The sequence below is a fragment of the Colius striatus genome, chromosome 2 (assembly GCF_028858725.1).
Source record: "Colius striatus isolate bColStr4 chromosome 2, bColStr4.1.hap1, whole genome shotgun sequence".
In the NCBI taxonomy this organism is placed as follows: Eukaryota; Metazoa; Chordata; class Aves; order Coliiformes; family Coliidae; genus Colius; species Colius striatus.
The window spans coordinates 55,835,028-55,853,922 of record NC_084760.1 but is presented as its reverse complement, the minus strand read 5'-3'; the positions used below and the strand labels follow the sequence as shown (position 1 = coordinate 55,853,922).

At 36.5% G+C, this 18,895-nt stretch overlaps 1 protein-coding gene across 1 annotated transcript in view; it reads left to right on the top strand.

Moving 5' to 3' along the window:
- The window catches only part of TRDN (triadin), a 231,466-nt gene that overhangs the window by 118,899 nt on the left and 93,672 nt on the right, over window positions 1-18,895 (top strand). Inside the window, 2 exon segments of the mRNA XM_061989612.1 lie at window positions 259-321; window positions 16,048-16,073. Coding sequence (XP_061845596.1) covers window positions 259-321; window positions 16,048-16,073 — 89 coding nt within the window.

Here is an 18,895-nt window from a genome sequence, read left to right as displayed (position 1 = left end):
TGAAAATTTTTGCCTAGCCTTTGATGAATTATTAAGGGTCCAAATAATCCATAGTTGATGCATACTCATTAATTTTCATTTTCAGCTGATTGCTTTGTTGCTAGTTGGAGTAAGTGCTGTAAGGGAATAATCTGAACTAAACTCCCAAACAAGTCACATTTTTTTCACATGTGCCCACCAGGATTTGGCTGACTGAATATTTGAGTTTATGATTCAGAGTTACAGCATATTAAATTACTTTCTTTAATTAAATCTTAGAAAAAGAAGGAAAAAGAGAGAAAGTTCATGAGAAGACAGTTATCCCTGAAATTAAAAAAACAGGTAAGAAATTGAAGTCTCTCTTTCTCTGCAGTAGATATCTAGCTATTTAGTGGAAGCACTTTCAGATTTTAAGCGTTTGAGATAGGAGTGTATTGCAATTCACTATCACTGAAGAATCTAAGCTTGAAATACATATATACAGAGATCAATCACATTATATTTATATACGTGTAATACGTTTCCATTATGTTATATATATGTATGGTTTTTTTCACATATTATAGACATGCATATACATATATCTGTATATAATACATGTTATTTTCAATTCTGTGAGCCTGCTTATTAACAAAAACATTAGAAACACTGGTCTCATACACAGTATCAATCAAGAGCATAAGTAGTTTCAAACAGTGCATGGCATGGAAAGTTTGAATGGAGTGTACACATTTCTGCTTGAATTATTTCACAAATTTATGTAAAATAATAAAGAGAACCATCTACATATCAAAATACCTAATGTGGTAGAAAATAGATAGTTATCTTTCTGAGGCTTTATCCAAGTCCAGAAAATTTTTTTTAAAAGTTAAAAATACAGTTTGTTAATGTCCTGAACCTAATTGATTGCATTTTGAACTATTTAGCATTAAAAAACAATTTTTCAATATTATAAATTAACATTTGGGCCTTGTCTACCCTAAAATTATTGTTGTTTCTCTTTCCCATTATTTCAGTAAATTTACAAGTATGTTTAGTGCACAAATGCAAATATTATTCCTGTAAGTGACAGGCTGTGAAACTGTCTCATTAAACTCAAGGAGAAACAAAATGGTCAGTCTGGTGATCTTAATACCCAGAAACACTAGTTCTACTTACTACTTTGTCAGACTTTTTCTTTGTAAACTTCTACAAACCATCAAGGACACAGATATATCTTTCAGTAGACTACAGTGATGTCTAAAACCATGGAGAAAGATTGGAAACATGACTAAAAGATTCAAGGCTATAGCTACTACTGACCTCAAGGCAAGCTGTGTGCTCTGTTATATAATTATTTAAATCTGTTGAATTCTATCAAAAGACAAAAGGATATATGTTCCACTGTTTACTGACTATTACATATGCAAATTTCAGTATATAACTGGCTTCTTCGCTGTTAAGATGTACATGGTCTACATAAGCTTTCCTATCCAAGTGTTTATGGATGAAAAAAAAAAAAAGTTGATTTATGTTTAGTACAATACAAAAATACACAGACTGACACCAAATAACCTTGGAGTAATACTCTGGTAGCCTCAGATTTAAACATGCTTCAGTCTTTTATGGTAGGGAGTGGCACACTGGGGAAGAGATGGGGATGAAAGGGAATACTCTTTTGCAAGTTGAATTGCATATTTGAATGTATAAAAGTAGATTTAAAAAGAAAATAAGATGACAATTCAAATATCTTTTCAAATTTTTATTCTCATTTTAAGCTTGTATTTCAGTTGAGAATACAGACTTGTAAGAGATTACATTTTATGGCAGAGTTGCAGCATGAAGTTATTAATATGCTCATCTTCACAAGCTGTTGCTAAATCCAGTGAGTCATTCTACCAATGCAAGAATGACACAAATTAGACAAACCGAGACATCTGCACATTTCTGTCCCTTTTATTAGCTCCATAGGTTGCTACATTTTGAAGAGTTTAGCAGCCTTTGTGTAAGAGGATGGTAATCCATAATATATTCTAGCTACACATGTTGCTGTTCCTCATTCAACTCGCTCTTTGAATGCATGTGTACTTTCTAGCTTTGATTGGCAGCACCTATTGTGATCTCTAAAAGGTTTTAAGCCTGAAATAATTGCCACATTTGATCAACAGAATAGTAGTGCATAGCCCAGTTTTGAAATGAGGGACCTCAATGTCTGATAGTATTTACATATTTTTGAGCAGATAGAGCAAATGAACCTGAGTGTCCAAATCAGGAGCATCGATAAGCATCCAAAAGCAAGACTATAGGAACAGCTTCCAATTTTCTTACCTTTTCCCATTATAAAGCTAGGCAGAGGTCATTGCATTAAAAATAAAGTCCTGGTTTTCAAATTCTTGCCTTACCTCTGCATGCCTGCAAATTTGTCTCCTTTTACTTCCTCCAGCATCTGCGATCCCTGAAGCCAAGGTAGATGTAAGGCATGCTGCCTCATCACCCTCACCTGCACCCATCCTCTTGCCAGCAGTCAGTTCTTCCTGACTGGAGCTGCCTGCCTGGCACCCTAGTCCTAGTTCTGCTCCTCACCCAGAAGATTCACCTCTGACATGAGGCCCATTAATCAGGCTTTCCCCACAGAGGAGCAGTGGTGCATACAGGCTGTCAGGTGCAAGAGAGAGGAGGAGATGCTCCATAAAGCACCAGGTGATAAAAACATCTCTGAAATAAGGCTCTGAAAGCAGCACTTCCCTCTATTTCTCTCCTCCTCTCCTCCTCTTGCTTGTGATTGGAAATACTGAATATTTTTGCTGATTAATACTTTAGATTAGCTCTTTTGTCCAGGAGGTAGTTTTTTACTGCTCTCCATTAACTGCATCCTGTGATGCATTTGTTTAGTTGCATGTTAGCTCTCTCTTTCTCTGTTCCTTTCTTTCTCCATTCCTCTCTCTTCCCCCTTTCTCTGTCTCTGCTGCTGCAGAGGAGCAAGAGACATCTAATGTGAAATGTTCTTAGTCTTTAGTACAGAGTGAACTGAATGATTCTTAATTAACTTTTTAAAATGCATTGTAGATAAAACCACATTAAATCCTCTGACCTTCAGCTCATACAAAAATATTGTGTTAATTGTCCTGGAAAACAGATAATTCCATTGTTACAAACACAGAGGTTTTGCTTAAACAAACATAATTCTCACACACAAGGGTCTAGCACAATCACACTTCAAAAGATTTTACAAAAATCTATCTAGTTCTACTCTGGATAAAGAAGGAGCTGCCTCTCCAAATTCCCATGAAAGGGCTTGCTGATCTTCAGCAGAGACAGGCATTTAACAGGCTACTCCAAAGCTCCTGGTAATTGGGACACATTGGCTCAAAGGAGACCAGTCTGCAATCAGACTGAGAAGGGGGGTCCTTTCTGTAAAACCTTTGGTGCTCAGCCCTACAGGAAAGTGAATATGTAGATACTTTTTTCAAGCATTCATGGTTTGCTTGCAGCATGTTTCCTGATGGTCCATTCCTCAGTCTCAACAATCTGGAGTTTCTCTTCTCCTTGAATCAGCTTTCATAAAAATTCATGATGTTCACACACAGCCTTTGTCTTTTTTTGATTGTTGCAAACTCCTTTCCCACTTTGTTTTGGTTCTCAGAACAAATAACGTAGGTAACAAATGAGCTTACAAAGCAATGAAAATGTCAGCCTGGATCATCACACTATTTCCTAACTAAAGCTCTACTCAGTTGTCATTGGTGATTTTCCCTTCCTGTTATAGCTAGATAAATTCAAATAATAATGGTAGTAAAAATACCTGGGTCTTATGCAGCATTTTTTGATAATATATCTTAGAATCTCTTTAGAAGGATAATTACATTTTTCCACAGTGAAACTGAGGTATAGACACGTCACGAAGGCCAGTTTTCTACAGGGCTTATAATATATATCTTCTGAACACTAAACCAATGTTAGCTGGATTTAAGGTCTCAACATTTCATAAAATTTCAGTACTCCTCTAATGAAAAACCAGTGCAACCAATGAAAATGAGGTTGAGGAGGAAAACATTTTCGCTTTAAAACACAGGGCAAGATGGATAAGTGTCCCTCTAGGCTCTGATCCCCAGTGACAAACATTTTAAAGGTGTCAAACCTAGGTACATCCGGGAGAAGTTCTGCTTGGTAGAGATAAAACAAATCGAAGTCTTGATGTGCAGATCCACCCGTCCTAAATCAGGGAGCATGATTTGACTTGTGTTTTGTTTTATTGGTACATTTATGCTCTCAACAGATCTTTCAAGCCTTTACCTAAGGACCATAGCAGCCCCTATATGAATCAGAGTTGCACATGTTGTGTTGTGGATGCATCTATCTCAGAATCATAGAATCATTTATGTTGAAAAAGACCTTTAACATCATCAAATCCACCAGCAGAACATTTCCAAGTCCCACTAAACCGTGTCCCTAAGAAACATATCTCCACATCTTTTAAATATCTCCAGGGATGGTGACTCAACCATTTCCCTGGGCAGCCTGTCCCAATGCTTTCCAACTCTTTTGGTGAAGAAACTTTTCGTAGTATATTTACGTCTCACTTGGCACATCTTGAGGTCATATCCTCTTGTTCTATCACTTGTAACCTGGTAGAAGAGACCAGGGTTCAATCTTTCCAGATCCTTCTATAGAGCTTTTCTAACCTCAAGCAGACCAACACTCTTGTCCAACTTGGCATTGTTTGCAAACTCACTGAAAATGCACTTGATCACTTTGTCCAGATCATTGTTAAAGATTTGACTACAATAAAGATATATCTATGGTGTGTGATACCATGCCTTACGTTTCACACTCAGCAGTTTTAACAGAGGAAGTGGTGATGTCTCTCTAGCTATGTACTCTCTAGCAAAATAATTTTTTTCTTCTGAATAGGAAAGACCTCTGAGGGTTTAAAGTTACAAACACTGAGCTACATGTTAATGTTATCACAGTAACAATCAAGCAGACTCTTTCTGCAGTCACAAAAAAATGAACTTAATCTTAGATGTAAAAATTGGAAATATTACCTTATTACTACTGACAGAGAATCAGTCTAACCAGGTTATTTTTGCTACCCTGTCATCCAGTGAGGTCATGTAGCTGGGGGGAAAGTCTATGTTTAATCCTTCTTTGGGGAAGGTATGTGATAGTACTATGTAGGCAAAGTAGAGCAGAGGTGATCAAGCAAGAGCAAGATTTACCAGGTCACAGTGTTTTTTTGCACGAGTTGACCACACATAAATTTTGATCAACTCTGCTGTCTTTGCTTTAAAGAACAGCATCTTTAATTTGGGGGAGGAAAAAAAAAAGAAAAAAAGAAAAAAATATAGGGGAAAAAAAAAAGGGTTTACTAGGAAATGGAGGAGAAAGACTATTTTATGCAACAACAGTGTGTTCTTTTTTATTGTGCTTTATAACGATAGAAAGAAAAATTCCTATGATAATTTTTAAATTCCTGGTCTGAATAACAAAAAATCCATTTAATTTAGTGACTTCCTTGGCTCACTTTGCAGTCTTGATACTAATCCTTCCATTACAATAAGAGAACAGCTACTGACACCTGGTGGCCAATTCTATTTTTTTTCCATTCCTGATGCGTGGGGGTTTTTGTTTGCTTTCAAATGCAGTGATTCAAAAAGTTTGCTGAGGAAATAATAAACCCACTAATTTTTTTCCCTACACCCGTTATCCTGTTGCATTTATGGCTAGAAATATGTGAGAATATCATCCAAATGTAACATCATTTTCAGATGAAGCATTTTGGAATTACAGTGTTTTCAGCACTGACAGAAATTAAATTTATACTTAGAAAAAACCCGTTATTGGTGGCATACTGACTGATCTAGAGCACACCACACTGCCTGAAACACTTTAAGTTGACCTATCAGCAACGGATTGAATGCTTCACTTAGAATGCAAATGTTCACCCTAGATTTTTTCTGATGAGAAAATGGGTTGTGTTTGTGCACATTTATAGGAAGACATGTCTATTGTTTCTCAAGAGCAGGATTTGGAATTCCTCACTCTGCTCTTCCCAGGAACGTTTTCACAGCTAGGAAATAACTGAAATACTAATAACATTCAGTAGCCCAGCTTGGTCACTGCAATGTGTCTCATGTTCCCTAACATAATAGATGTCAAGCAATGGGTGTCAGCAATTTGAAGGATGATGAACCCCAATGTCAGATCTGCAAAGGTTAGTGAGGTACAGAGGTTGCCTCATTTTAGGTTGCTTACAAGGGCAAAATGGAATTGTGAAACCAGATCAAGAGAATCCAAGGAATTTTGGAAGTGGCTGGTCACATGTTGATTTCTGAATATTCTTGTGACTTATCAGATGAAGTATGAGGAAAAGATAAAAACTTCAGTGGTGAGGAACTGCAGTGCACATATAGGTGTTATTGTGCATTTTGGATGGACTGAGCGTGTTTTCAGAGTGTCTGCTACAACATGTAGAAGGTAGGAGTTTTGAGGGATAGAATCTTGTCTGACTGGTTCTTTGCTTAATTTTTTGTCTTAATGAAAAAAAGGTGCTGTAACAGGTTGACCCTGATGAACAACCAAACACTCACACAGCCACTCGCTCACTCCCCACACACCAATAGGATGGAAAAGAGAATAAGAACAAAAGTGATAAAAGTAGTGGATCAAGGCAAAGGCAGCTTAATAACAGAAAGAAATAGGAAGAAAACAAGTGATGCCGTGGCAATCACTCTTGACGTCCCACAAGCAGAACAATGTCCAGCCAATCTGAGCAATGACTACTCTTTCATTTGTTCTTCTTCTACCCTCAGTTTGTATTACTGAGCCTGACACTATATGGTAGAGGATACTCCTTTGGCAAATTCAGGTCAACTGTCCCAGTTGTGTCACCTCCCAGTCTCTTCCCACTTTGATGGGGGCAGGCAGAGTAGTAAGAAGAGAAAGCTATGATACTATGCAAGCACTATTCAACAAAGGTCAGAACACTGGTGTGTTAACAATGTTTGAATCATAAATCCAAAACACAGCACCATACAGGTTGCTATGAAGAATATTAATTCCATCCCTACCAGACTCAGTACAGGAACCTATAGTTTATTTGTAGCTAGGTTTAAAGAGATTAGGAGACACAAATGTAAAAATTAAGTAACAGAAATAATAAGTGATAAATTGCCTAGGGATGACTCATGCAGGCAAATGAATGCATACAGTCAATAATTAAGGCAGCACAATGTATTGTGAGTTGAGAGCAAATTTAGGAACAAATTATGTCAAAGCACACATACACAAAAAAAAAAGAAGATCAAGTTACGGACCTTAGAACTCTTTCTCTAGGGTGTTTCTTATCAATACTCTTTTGACAGCTCTCTGCTAGACTGTTCATCCACTTGTATGTTTTTGCAGTGGCCGTGGCTTGGCTTTCTGTGTGTTTGCACAGCCATTAGCAAAGATCCTGTCTTGGGTCTCAACTATTGTTTCAATTGGTAATATCACTAGTCAATGCCCACACAACAAAGCATATTAAAAAAGTTAATTTCCCCAGCTGGCTGACTGGTGCTTCAAGTTTCATCATCTATACTACAAACTGATTCATTCCTGGCTACTAACTTGCTCATGACACTATTATGTATGTCAGGCCTATTCTGATTTTTTCTTTCCTACTCCTCCTCTCCTGGATCCTATTCATAACTCACCTGCTATTTCCTGACATTTTTGCAGAAGTAGAGGCTTCTTCCTTCAGACAGAAGCTATGCACCCAGGCCTCAGCATGGGTTGTACTCACTAACCTGCAGAAACATAGGATTTGGATCCCTGCACAGTTACCAGCAGGGGATGTTTTTCACTCTTCTTTCTCTGATACAGACAGGGTTTAGTGGCATTTCTTGACTTTGATAACAATTTCCTGTTTGTGGTGTTTTGTACAACAAAATCACAAACAGTGGAGATGGAAATGACCTACTAGGCCATCCTTCCTTCTGACAATGCAGGATAATTCCTTACAGAATATCTTCAAGTGCTTTATCCAGTTTAGTTTTAAATGTCTGAAGTATCTAGGCCTCCATCAATTCCCACAGATTATTCCACAACCTAATAGATCTCACTGTTAAGAAGTATTTCATTCTAGTCTGCCGAAATTTTCCCTTGCTTAATTTTATCCCATTACTCAGAGCTATATTCTCTTGTGACACCCAAATATAGTCTTTCTAACCTCAGGGCCTAATTCGCCACTGCCTCATGTTATATTGCCACTTACATTTACATTCAGGAAGTAGCATTAAAACTGACAAGGTGAATGGCAAGTTGAGGTTGATATTTCTTCATACAGACATGAAATTATAGACTTTACTATAGGGATCACAGACCATGGCCACACATCACCTATGCTCAAGGCACTGGAGAGACTGGAACTTGCATTTTGATACACTAGCCAAATTGGAGAAAGAACAGGAAAAAAGTCAGCCACATTACTTACAAATTAAGGTTATTCTTAACAGAGAATTCTACTAATTTCTTCAGCAAGAGTTGTCTTTGTTATTGTGGATATGAGTACTTCCACCAGAAAAAATACTTAAAAAAAAAAATCTGGCTACTCTAGCTCCCTTTAATCTAGTAAAAAGACTTTAATAAGAATGAATGACTTGGAGCTGAAGCTAACTGAACCCAGTTTGAAAATGAGGTACGTGTTCTTAACATTGAGTGATATACTACCACAGCATAGGGTGGATATCACTTTCCCTGATGTCTACAGAAGATGTGTACTTAATATGAGATCCAAATCATCTGAAAAGCTGCTTAAAATATAGGAGTCTCTGACAAACAAGTATTAGACGAGATAATCTGATGATGTGTTCTGGTGTTGGACATTATGGTTGCATATCCTCAGAGATACCCATGATAAACTAAAAGACAATGCAGTGGAGAGCCAGTGCAGAAATGTAGCTGAGGACAACTGTTTTGCAGGTTCATTGGAAAAACAGAAATTCCTTTTTTCATTATTTTTTTAAGCTTTCGTATGCTGAACACATAACTGGTAGTCACTCAAAATATTCAATCTTTCATGCAAAACGGGAAAGACTGCTTTCCTATTTACTGAAATGATTAAGAGACAGATGTGGCTAGTTAATAAAAATCAAATTCTCTCTACCCAAACAGATTAAATAAACCCAAGAATAAAAACAGGGTCACAGTGAGAGACATGGCAAAAAAAATCCATCAGATATGTAAATGCAGCAGAAAAGCATGATCTCCATGCGACTGACTGTTAAAGGAGTCAGATCCTGAAACAAGACAAAAGGCAGCTCAAATTTGTCCTACACTGAAATTTTTAAAACACTCAATGGACTTTGAATTCTATGCTCCATAATCATCAGTGATTGACAGAATGATTTCAAAGGTATTTAGGTGTCTAAAGATGTAGCTTGGCACCTGGTGAGATTTACAAGCAGATCAAAGTAGGCCAGGCACATAACTCCCATTGATTTTCTGAGAGAATTGAGCTCCTAAACAACTCTAATACTTTTGAAAAAGGTACAGAGGCTGCAAGGTCACTGTGGTATTTCTGAAAATATTACCCCTTATTGCCCTTATAAAGGGTTTATTCCAAAATCAAACTTATGCCCTTCCAGGACATTATTAGGGTTCAGTATTGAAAACACAGAATTTAGGTGAAATGCAAAGAGGTAAAGAATTAGAAACAGGTTTTTCCTGCCTTCCCCGTATCTCTTCCTTACCTTGAAGTAACAAATGGCTCAATGTAAGACTGACTTTCCACAGCAATTTATGTGGCAAATGAGATGTAAGACTGACCTTTTTCATTTAGTATGAATCAGTTTTAGAGGAAACTGTCTCCTTTCCCATCCTTGCCCAATTCTGTGTGTTGTGCAACAAAAGTTTTAGAAGGCAAGGCAGCAAATGTTCACCACCTAAGGTACCTGCTCTGTCCACAAAATGTTAGCTGCAGATGAGTAAGCTCTAAGCACCTTTCAGTCGTCCCTTTGCTAAGTATTGTGAGCTGAGCATTTTCAAGGTTATGCTGACCATTTATTGTTCAGTGCAAACACGTTTCTTTGTGTTTGTTTTTTCCATCTACAACTGTACAAAGCAGGGAATGATGTGAGAAAGGCAAGTGGTGAATGATAGTGGTAAAATCAGGTTGGCAAAAATGAGAGATGTCAATCCTATAACAAACACAGAGAAAGGGAAGAGGCTTGGACTTGCACTGCATACTCAGTTTTTGATGAGTTGACAAGAGAATCTTCCTTGAGGAAAGCTTAGGAGTTATTCTAGTGTCCAACAGGCATCTTTTCAGATGTTTCATTGTCAGTTTTGTAAAGAATTTTTGGAGGAAATGTGATACTAGCTATAATCTAGCTTGAAGGTGATACATATTCAATCTAAAGTCCACACAGGCAACCAAATAATCAATTTGCCTTTGGACTGTCAGATACATAGAATGAAGTACCTGTGCTGTGCAAGAAACTGGGTGGCGTAGCTTTAATTAAAGAAACTAATTTATTGCATCAACTCTGTTTATGTTGATCTGGGGATTAACACAATGTTTATTTTTCCAGTCACATCCAGAAATAACAGGATTAAAATATGCCTGTGCCTCAAACAACACCAAGTTAATCTTTTTAATGAAGGAAAACAGTTCTGTTCCCTCAAAATAAGATGTACATCTAAGTCAGCAGGCCTGATATTTAGGGTAATTATTCTATGTGAAATATCCGTACACAACTATATCTGGCAGTTTGCAATGACATATCAATGCAGTGCTCTTTATTTTATGCTGTCAGTCAATGGGCAATCTGAAGGCTTGACCCACAGCTAAATCAAGCTATTCAGCTTTTTTAGCTGTATTTAGCTAAATAAAGCTAAATAAAGGAATGTTCACACTTTGAGATCAGGCTGGTTTTCCTCCTTTTACACTTAAAATGAAGAAGAAAATTTTACCTTGAACTTTAAAAGCAGTTTTAAAAGCCTTTGCTAAGTTTTAATAAACACATATTTGATAAAGACTTTCATGTCATTTATACTTCTGTCTCTTCTATGCTTTTTCACTAGAACGATTCATAGACCAGAGGTATTCCTGACAAAATAGGACATCCTTTAAACTTCATTCTTAGTTACAGTTGTTTATCCTTTCTGTAAATGTTCCCAGTAGCCATTCTTGATCTCTTGACCTGTTTGTCAAGAAGCAGAGCCAACTTTGTGACTTTGCTACAAGTAAATCTATGACACTAAGTCAGACAAAGCATTATTGAATAATTTGGATAACAGAAAGGACAGAAATTCTAAGCAGAAGAGCCACATATAGCTTTGGTTATAAATGCATTGATTTTTAGTTTGATTGCAATACATTTTGTATGAGGTTAGTTTCTTTTTTTTGCTTCACTTATGGGAGCATGATTAGTGTGTCGCCTATAAAGGTGAATGGATGGACAAGACACTATTCAAGATCTCCTTTTTCACAGAATGAGAATGATGACTGCATCTATGTTCAGAAATATTTAAAAAAATCTTCATCTTAGTAATAATGTCTAGAGATGCCACGTGTACATCCATCTAACAGAGAGAAAGAAATTTAAATGTATTGAGAAGTACAGAAAGAGATATTGCAAGGATATATAACACACATGCACTTAACAAAGCCTGTTCTAACTGGAAAAAAAATCTTGTTAGTCATTCAAAAAGTATTAATGCTGAGCTTTCTTAAGAAAAATTTAGAGAGTATATCCCCCATGCTGTTTCAAGAAAAGGTAAAAAAGGTGGAATAAAATGTTCAGCTGCACTAAAATTTACACTAATTAAAATGACAGTGTATTCCAGGAAAAGATCTGACTCTTAAATTTTAGGAATTAACGCTATTTCCTGCACTTACTACACAAAACAGCATTCACTTTTCCCTAAATGGCTGCAGCTTATGTAATTAACTGCACTTACAGCTTCCTGTGTGAATGACTGGATCTCAGATCATATTCCAGAGTTTTGCTTTTTTAAACCACTTCTGCCAAATGCAGAAGGCAATAGAACTTGTTTCCACCTGCTCTGCAGTGAGAGAGACTAAATCCATTTCAGCAATTAAAAAGTAGAAAGGAGAAATCACTAATTAGTGGAACCATGAATCACTGGTGTGGTTGAAATTGGCCATTCCAAAGTGCAGGCTGTCGCTTGCTACAAGTGAAGCTGAATAGCTTTTTTGCTCACATCCTTTTCTACTTGTTTAGTGTTTTTACTCTATTGACTAAATTTTTTTAATGACCTGGGGAAATTGGTTTGAGGTAGCATGTAGTATTTCAGCCATGCACATTGCAGCACAAACAGTGGAAGGAATGGCTTGAATATTTTTCCTGCTTCAATGGAAAACAATCTCTCAAAATTTTAGAGTACTATCACCAATTTTCTGTTGTAATAAACAACACAAGGATGTTAGCTAGTTTTCATAGTTCAAAATTCTTCAGACCTCTTTACCAATCTGTGGTAGTTTTACTCTGGCTGGATGCCCGGTGCCCACCACACCGCTCTATCACCCACCTCCTCAGCAGGCCAGGGAAGGGGAGAAAATAAGATGAGAGTCTCATGGGTTGAGATAAAAGCAGTTTAATAAAGAAGCAGAAAAGCCGCACATGCAAGAAGTGAAGCAAAAGTAAATAAAGATGTTACTCCCTACTTCCCATCAGCAGCGATGTCCAGCCACCTCCGGAGAAACAGGGCTTTGGTATGTGTAACGATTGCTTTTGAAAGGCCAAAAATGAATCTTGCCTCCTCTTTCTGCTCTTCTACCCCAGTTTATATTACTGAGCTGATGTCATATGGTATGGAATATCTCCTTGGTCAGCCTGGGTCAACTGTTCTGGCCATGGTCCCTCCCAAGATCATGCCCACCCACAGCTATTGGTGAAGGTGGGGGAAGGAATGCTGGAGGGACAGCCCTGATGCTGTGCGAGCAGTAGTCATAATATTGATACCAGCAGTAAGCACAGTACTGCAAGAGCTGCTGTGGAAAATCACTACCATCCCAGACCCACTACACAACGTAAAACCACATTGTTTTTAATATCTATTAAGAATTATTTCTTATATTCCAGTTTCATATTGTCTCAGGAAACTTGATTTTGCCTTCCAGAAGCTCCACTTCCTATGATTTTCAACCAGCAACAGTAATGTCCCAGAATCACAGAAACACTGAGTCACAGAACAGTAGATGTTGGAAGAGACCTATAAAGATCATCTATTCCAACTCCCCTGCTCAAACAGATCCACTTAGATCAGGTCACAAAGGAATTCTTCCAGGTGGGTTTCGAAGACCTCCAGAGAAGGAAACTCCACACCCTCCTCTGGGCAGCCTGTGCCAGAGCTCCCTCATCCTCACAGGAAAGAAGCTTTTCCCTTAAACTTAAGTGGAACATTTTGTGTTCCAGCTTTTGTCCACTGTCCTTAGTCTATCACTGGACACTACAGAAAACTTTGTTGCCCCATCCTCTTGACATACACCTTTCAAATACTTTTAAGTATTAATGAAGTCCCCCCTCAATCTCCTTTTCACCAAGCTGAACATGTCATCTGCAGTTTCCCCTCATTTCATGTCCTACAGCCTGAAATGGTTTAAATGCAAAACCTGCAATCTGGGATCCAAGGCTTACTGGCCTCTGCTAATAAATTTACCTGTTATTCCCAATTATTCTCGAAGGAAGCTAGTTAAAATCTGGTCAGGGAGTTTATTGTTGTCATCAAATGAGTCAGGGAACAGCTCTGAAGTAGCAATGGCACAGTACTTGCTTTTGTTTTTGCACATCTTCAGCCTCACTAGTGCAGTAAAATGCATATCTTATGCTTGTGAAGAAATGATATTTTGGAAAGGCAAGAGGAATTTTTGTCAGTAATTGCCATAGAACATATGGCAATATCATGCTCAGTGATTAATATGAGGAACAAAATCAAGTGTTTGTCCAAGAAGAATTTATCATTTTAAAGAAATCTTGTTATTTTTTAACAGTTCTGTTTTGCCAATGTCAACTTTTAGAGTTTAGAGAAAGTATATTGAATTTCATTAGTATGGACAGTTTTTATAGAGCTTTCCTAAATTTGAACTCCACTGAATATAAGAAACAATATTATTTACATTCCCTATAATAAGAAAATTTTAAAATCTTAATTATAAAATGGAGATATTACAATAGAAAATGTAGGCAGTGTGATAAAACATCCCTATACATGGGCATCTACTGTTTTAGAAGTTACTAAAATCAAAATAAAGAATATTCTTCAATAGCCTTGATATGTGGTAAGATGACAATTACCTCATTAATAGCACACAATATGTGAAAAATTAGCAAAAAATGGTATAAATTAAAAAAGCACTTGAGTAATAAATTATTAAAGTATTGAACACTTCTAGTAATATAGGAATATTAGTTGAAATCAATACTATTTTGTGGAAATATATTTTAAGAACACTAAGTAAATTAAAAAAGAAATACTAGACCACAATATATTTCAATAAGAGATTTGAAAATGCCTGTTTAATTAGTATATCTTCAACAGTAGTTACTTTTTTCATAATGCCCAGCTAACTAGGATGTCTTGCACTTTCCCCACTGTAAATCACATTAGCTGCAAATATTGCTACTTAATACATTTTTTTTAAATTCTGGTACATCTGTCAGCTTGGGAGCAGACTGTACTGAGGCTGGTCCCTAGGCGACTTTATTTATGTTTTTGATTCACATGATGGAAATTCTCAGCCATCAGATGCCACCTGCTATAATTTCTATTTCCAATCTTGTGAACTCTTGCTTAGGGCACCAAAGAAAACATTAGCTGTCATATTTGTAAGGTGCATTGTCTTAAAAGCTCTGCTGTTGTATTGCAATTACAAAGCCAGATCCAAGTTCCCAAGGCATACTATCAACTGTGTTTTGTTCAGTAATAACATCAAGAAGATTTTTTTTTTTTCTGGACAACCAGTATAATCTTTGTTTCAAGACTTTGGAAATTCTAGTTTCAATTTTCTCTTTTTTTCCTTCTTTTACTTACAAAATTAATTGAATACCTAAGTCAAAGTAAATGGTAAGCACCAAGCAATGATGCCAGATTTGTGTAAGCTTTGTAAGAAATATTCATTTTTAAGTCAGTTTGTAGAGCTCTGGTCGAGTTATGTGGGGCATATTTATGACACAACTTATTTTCTGTGAGTCCATGTGAATCGTTAGTCATCAGGTGAAGTTTAAGTCCATTCACATAAGTGATCATCGGCTAAAACATAGAGAAGATAGACTGTCAAAGACGAATATTCCTCCTTTAGTAACATTTTTAATTTCTCTTTAGTTTTGATTTAGTGAATCATGTCTTTCAGAGGCATCTAGTAACTCCACAGATTCTATGTGCATAGTCCAGATCAGTCAAGAAATCCTGGCAACAGTAGCACCCTTACCTTAGCTTTTGGGTTATACAGTATTTGATGAGGATTTTAGCTACTGTTCCATTCGGACACTGTGCTTGCCAACTGATACTGAAATTAGTTTCTGTTTGTAAATTTTACCGTCATGTTCTTTGGTAAGCTTCCAAAGAAAAAGATTATTTTAGGTACAACATATAAAACAATGCTTCCAGTAGTAGAAGTAGGTTTGGGCAGCTACAGTGCATCATTAGCAGAACTATCAATATATTGCTTCTGAAATATTCATTTCTCTGAATAACATGTGAAGTACTTGTTATACATTTATTTGTATTTAAGTGCCAAACTCCTAGGGAAAACAAAACAAAACAAAACAGAACAAACCACAGAGAAGCCTTTCAAGAGAATACAGTTTGCGATCCATTTAATTCCCAGAACTACTTTTTATATGTAAAAATTATAGGTTGTATGGAGCTGCTGAAGAACTGCTGTTCTCAAATGTACATTGTACACTGCATTGTAAATCCATTGCTATAAAAGGTGTAAGTGTTTCGTGAACCCCAGATTTAGAATTCACTTCAGAGCAATCTTTGAAATATTCCTGTTTGGAAGTTTGTTTAAACTCAACCAACCACGCTCTGTACTGGAGCGCTGGGGCATCCTTGTCTAATGGCTTATTACCAGCTTCCTAGGGACTTACTACTATGAAAGGCACTACATTTTTTTTCTTGCCCCATGTGTCGTTTAGATGTCATTTGCAGTTACTGTGCACTGCTGATTTACTTCAAAAGAACGTTGATCGAGTCCTGAGGAAAAGAGCGAGCTATGTGTAAAAAAAGAGGCAAAAGAATAAAGTACTGCTTTTCTGTTCTACTAAGATACATCTGTGCTGGTTGCCAAATGCTTATTCCTAGTTTGCATTCAGAACTGATCCTTTTAGCCTGTACAGATAAGAACAAAGTCAGATCATTTTTGTTTAAATATTTGGTGGATTTTTAATAAAGTAATTTTTTTAAAGTATTACTCTAATCTTTCTTAAGAGTCAGTAAAACAAAATCTTGTTCATTTTATCTGGGAAGAGGGTACCTTGTACAACCATGCTTGCTTTTCAAGAATACAGAACAGAATAAAATTATATCTCTTGAGAATAACTAAAAAGAAAAGAGTGCTTCACAGCCCTCCATGGAAGACAGATGATTTTGTTAGCTGTAGTGTTTAGCCTGTTAAAGCCTGTTGCAGGTGCTTTCAAAACATCTCATGGCTAGGATTGTTGGAGGTATCTCAAAAATTTTGGATTCCACAGTATTTGGGTTGTTGATATAAGCCCTTAACAACCTAAATATCAAAAGTGTCCTCAATGACTTCCAAAAATTTGACTGCTTCAGATTGGCCACCAAATTATCAAAAGCACTAGAGTTTGAATCCTGATTTCCTATAATAAGTGTGCTAAAGGCTTTTTTACTGTTGTAAGACCTGTGCAAAACAAAAATGAATGAATCAAAGTGCTCGTTGGCTTAAACTAACATAATATAAATCATTATTTAATTCATTTTGGGTCTCATTTTCCTTTGAGTTATTTTATGCCTTATAGCATGTAACTAGATTTAGGGACTTAGGAAGTCTTGATCAGTTTTACCTCCTTTTGTGAGATCTACCAATTGTTCATTTCTTTGCAATTAGATCTTTTTTTCTTCATTCAAGTGTGAGGTTCCTTCAAAGGAACCTCTGTCTTTCACGGTCCAACAAAACCTCCTCAGGACAATTTTAGATAAATCTTTGCAGCCTAGTTGCATAAGTAGGGCTTTAGAAATCAAGCCTTAGGTACCTTGGCTTGAAAATAATAGCCTAGGAGTGAAAATACTTATGTTTCCATATCAACATGCGTTTGGAATCTGCTATTGGTATTTTTTCTACTCTTAAAAAACAAAACAAATAATACCAAAAAAAACCCAACCCAAATCGTAAGATTTTCGTACTGGAAATATTATTCGGATTTTTATTCTGAAACTACTATATGTTGTGTACTTCAGATAATGGGAAAAAAAATGATTCTCTTAACATAAATTATGGCTCTAAAATGTGTTGAAGCATGTTGTCCTAATAAATGATGACTTAAATGAAAAAAAAAAGATGAGAAAGAACTTGAGGGCTTTATTTAGACCCAGTCTGTTATTGTAAATGATGCTGCCAATTTATTTATTTTTTTATAACCTCCAGCATTAGAAGATTATTATGATAAATGATTCATATCACTGTAATATACACCTTTTAAAATTTCCATATCTGGCAGCTTATAGGCATTTCTTGAAGGCTTCAATAGGCTCCTTAGCCAGATAATGTGGCTGAAAGCTGCCTCATGATTAATTTCATCTAAATGTGGTAATTATCATACTTTGAAGCAATGCCTGCAAAACGTGCTTTCACAGAGAGTTAGTGGAAGCAAAGGATTAACCTAGAAATATTTCAGTTCAGAGCAGCATATCACCCAAATAGAAATGTATTTTCCTCTGAATTTTTCAAGACTTTTTATATGACTACTTTGCAGTCATTTACATTACTTTATCTCATATAAACTTCTTCATAGCAATTTGGAGAGCAACAGAAACTGAAGTGTCTTTGTATTGTTATCTGTAATGGGATAGTCTCAGTTTTGCAAGCTTCTTAGTTTGGCAGCTTATGCCCTGAAGAATTTCTTGTTTTAGTATATAAGAGCACAATTATTTTTTCATTCATGTATGTTGTAGACATAAGTACTATCCTGCCTATATTCTAGACACATTATAAGTTATTAGAGAGTTAGATGTTTATTACCACATGAACATGTCTTGGAATAAGTTCTACTACTACTCTATAAATCTCCTTGCTTCCATCTCAGAGTACCTCCATGAACCTCTTAGTATCTCTTAGTTATACAGGTTAGACTAGTGAAAAAATTATGTAAAGACCCAAGTATGGTTATAAAATTGGCCAATTTTTGTACCCAGCTAAAAGCCCCAAGGATTATAATGGAGAGGGAAGCCATCATTGAATATATTTCTGCTCACCTATATCTGCTTAGTAAAGACTGCAAATTCCTGAGCCATCAGGAAAAAAGTCCTACAAAAAAAAAAAAAAGTGGCAAAAACCCCTGCCCCCTTAAGTGAAGACAAGACTGAACAGCTTAGCTAAGTCTCTCTCGTAGGCTGCCTATCCATGCTGTATTTTGATATATCTGGGTTAATTTTACTTAAATGAACCAGAGAAAGATTTTGCCTACTCTTACTTGGTCCATACATAGAACTGTTTTTCTTCAGGTCTGTAAGATATTCCCCATTGTCTCAGTTTTGGTAAATCATGTATTCTCTTTTTCACAAACAAAGAAATGCATTAGCCTGGACTTCAATTCAACATTGGGAAAGGCTCGGAGAAACAGAATTCTTTCCTCCAGGCTGGATTGGATGGATGGCTCAGACTCTTTTTTAGCTGTAAATCTTTTGGTTATTTTGGCATATGGGAAATACACAGCAGCTGGGGTTTTGGCTAGATGTTATGTGGAACCTT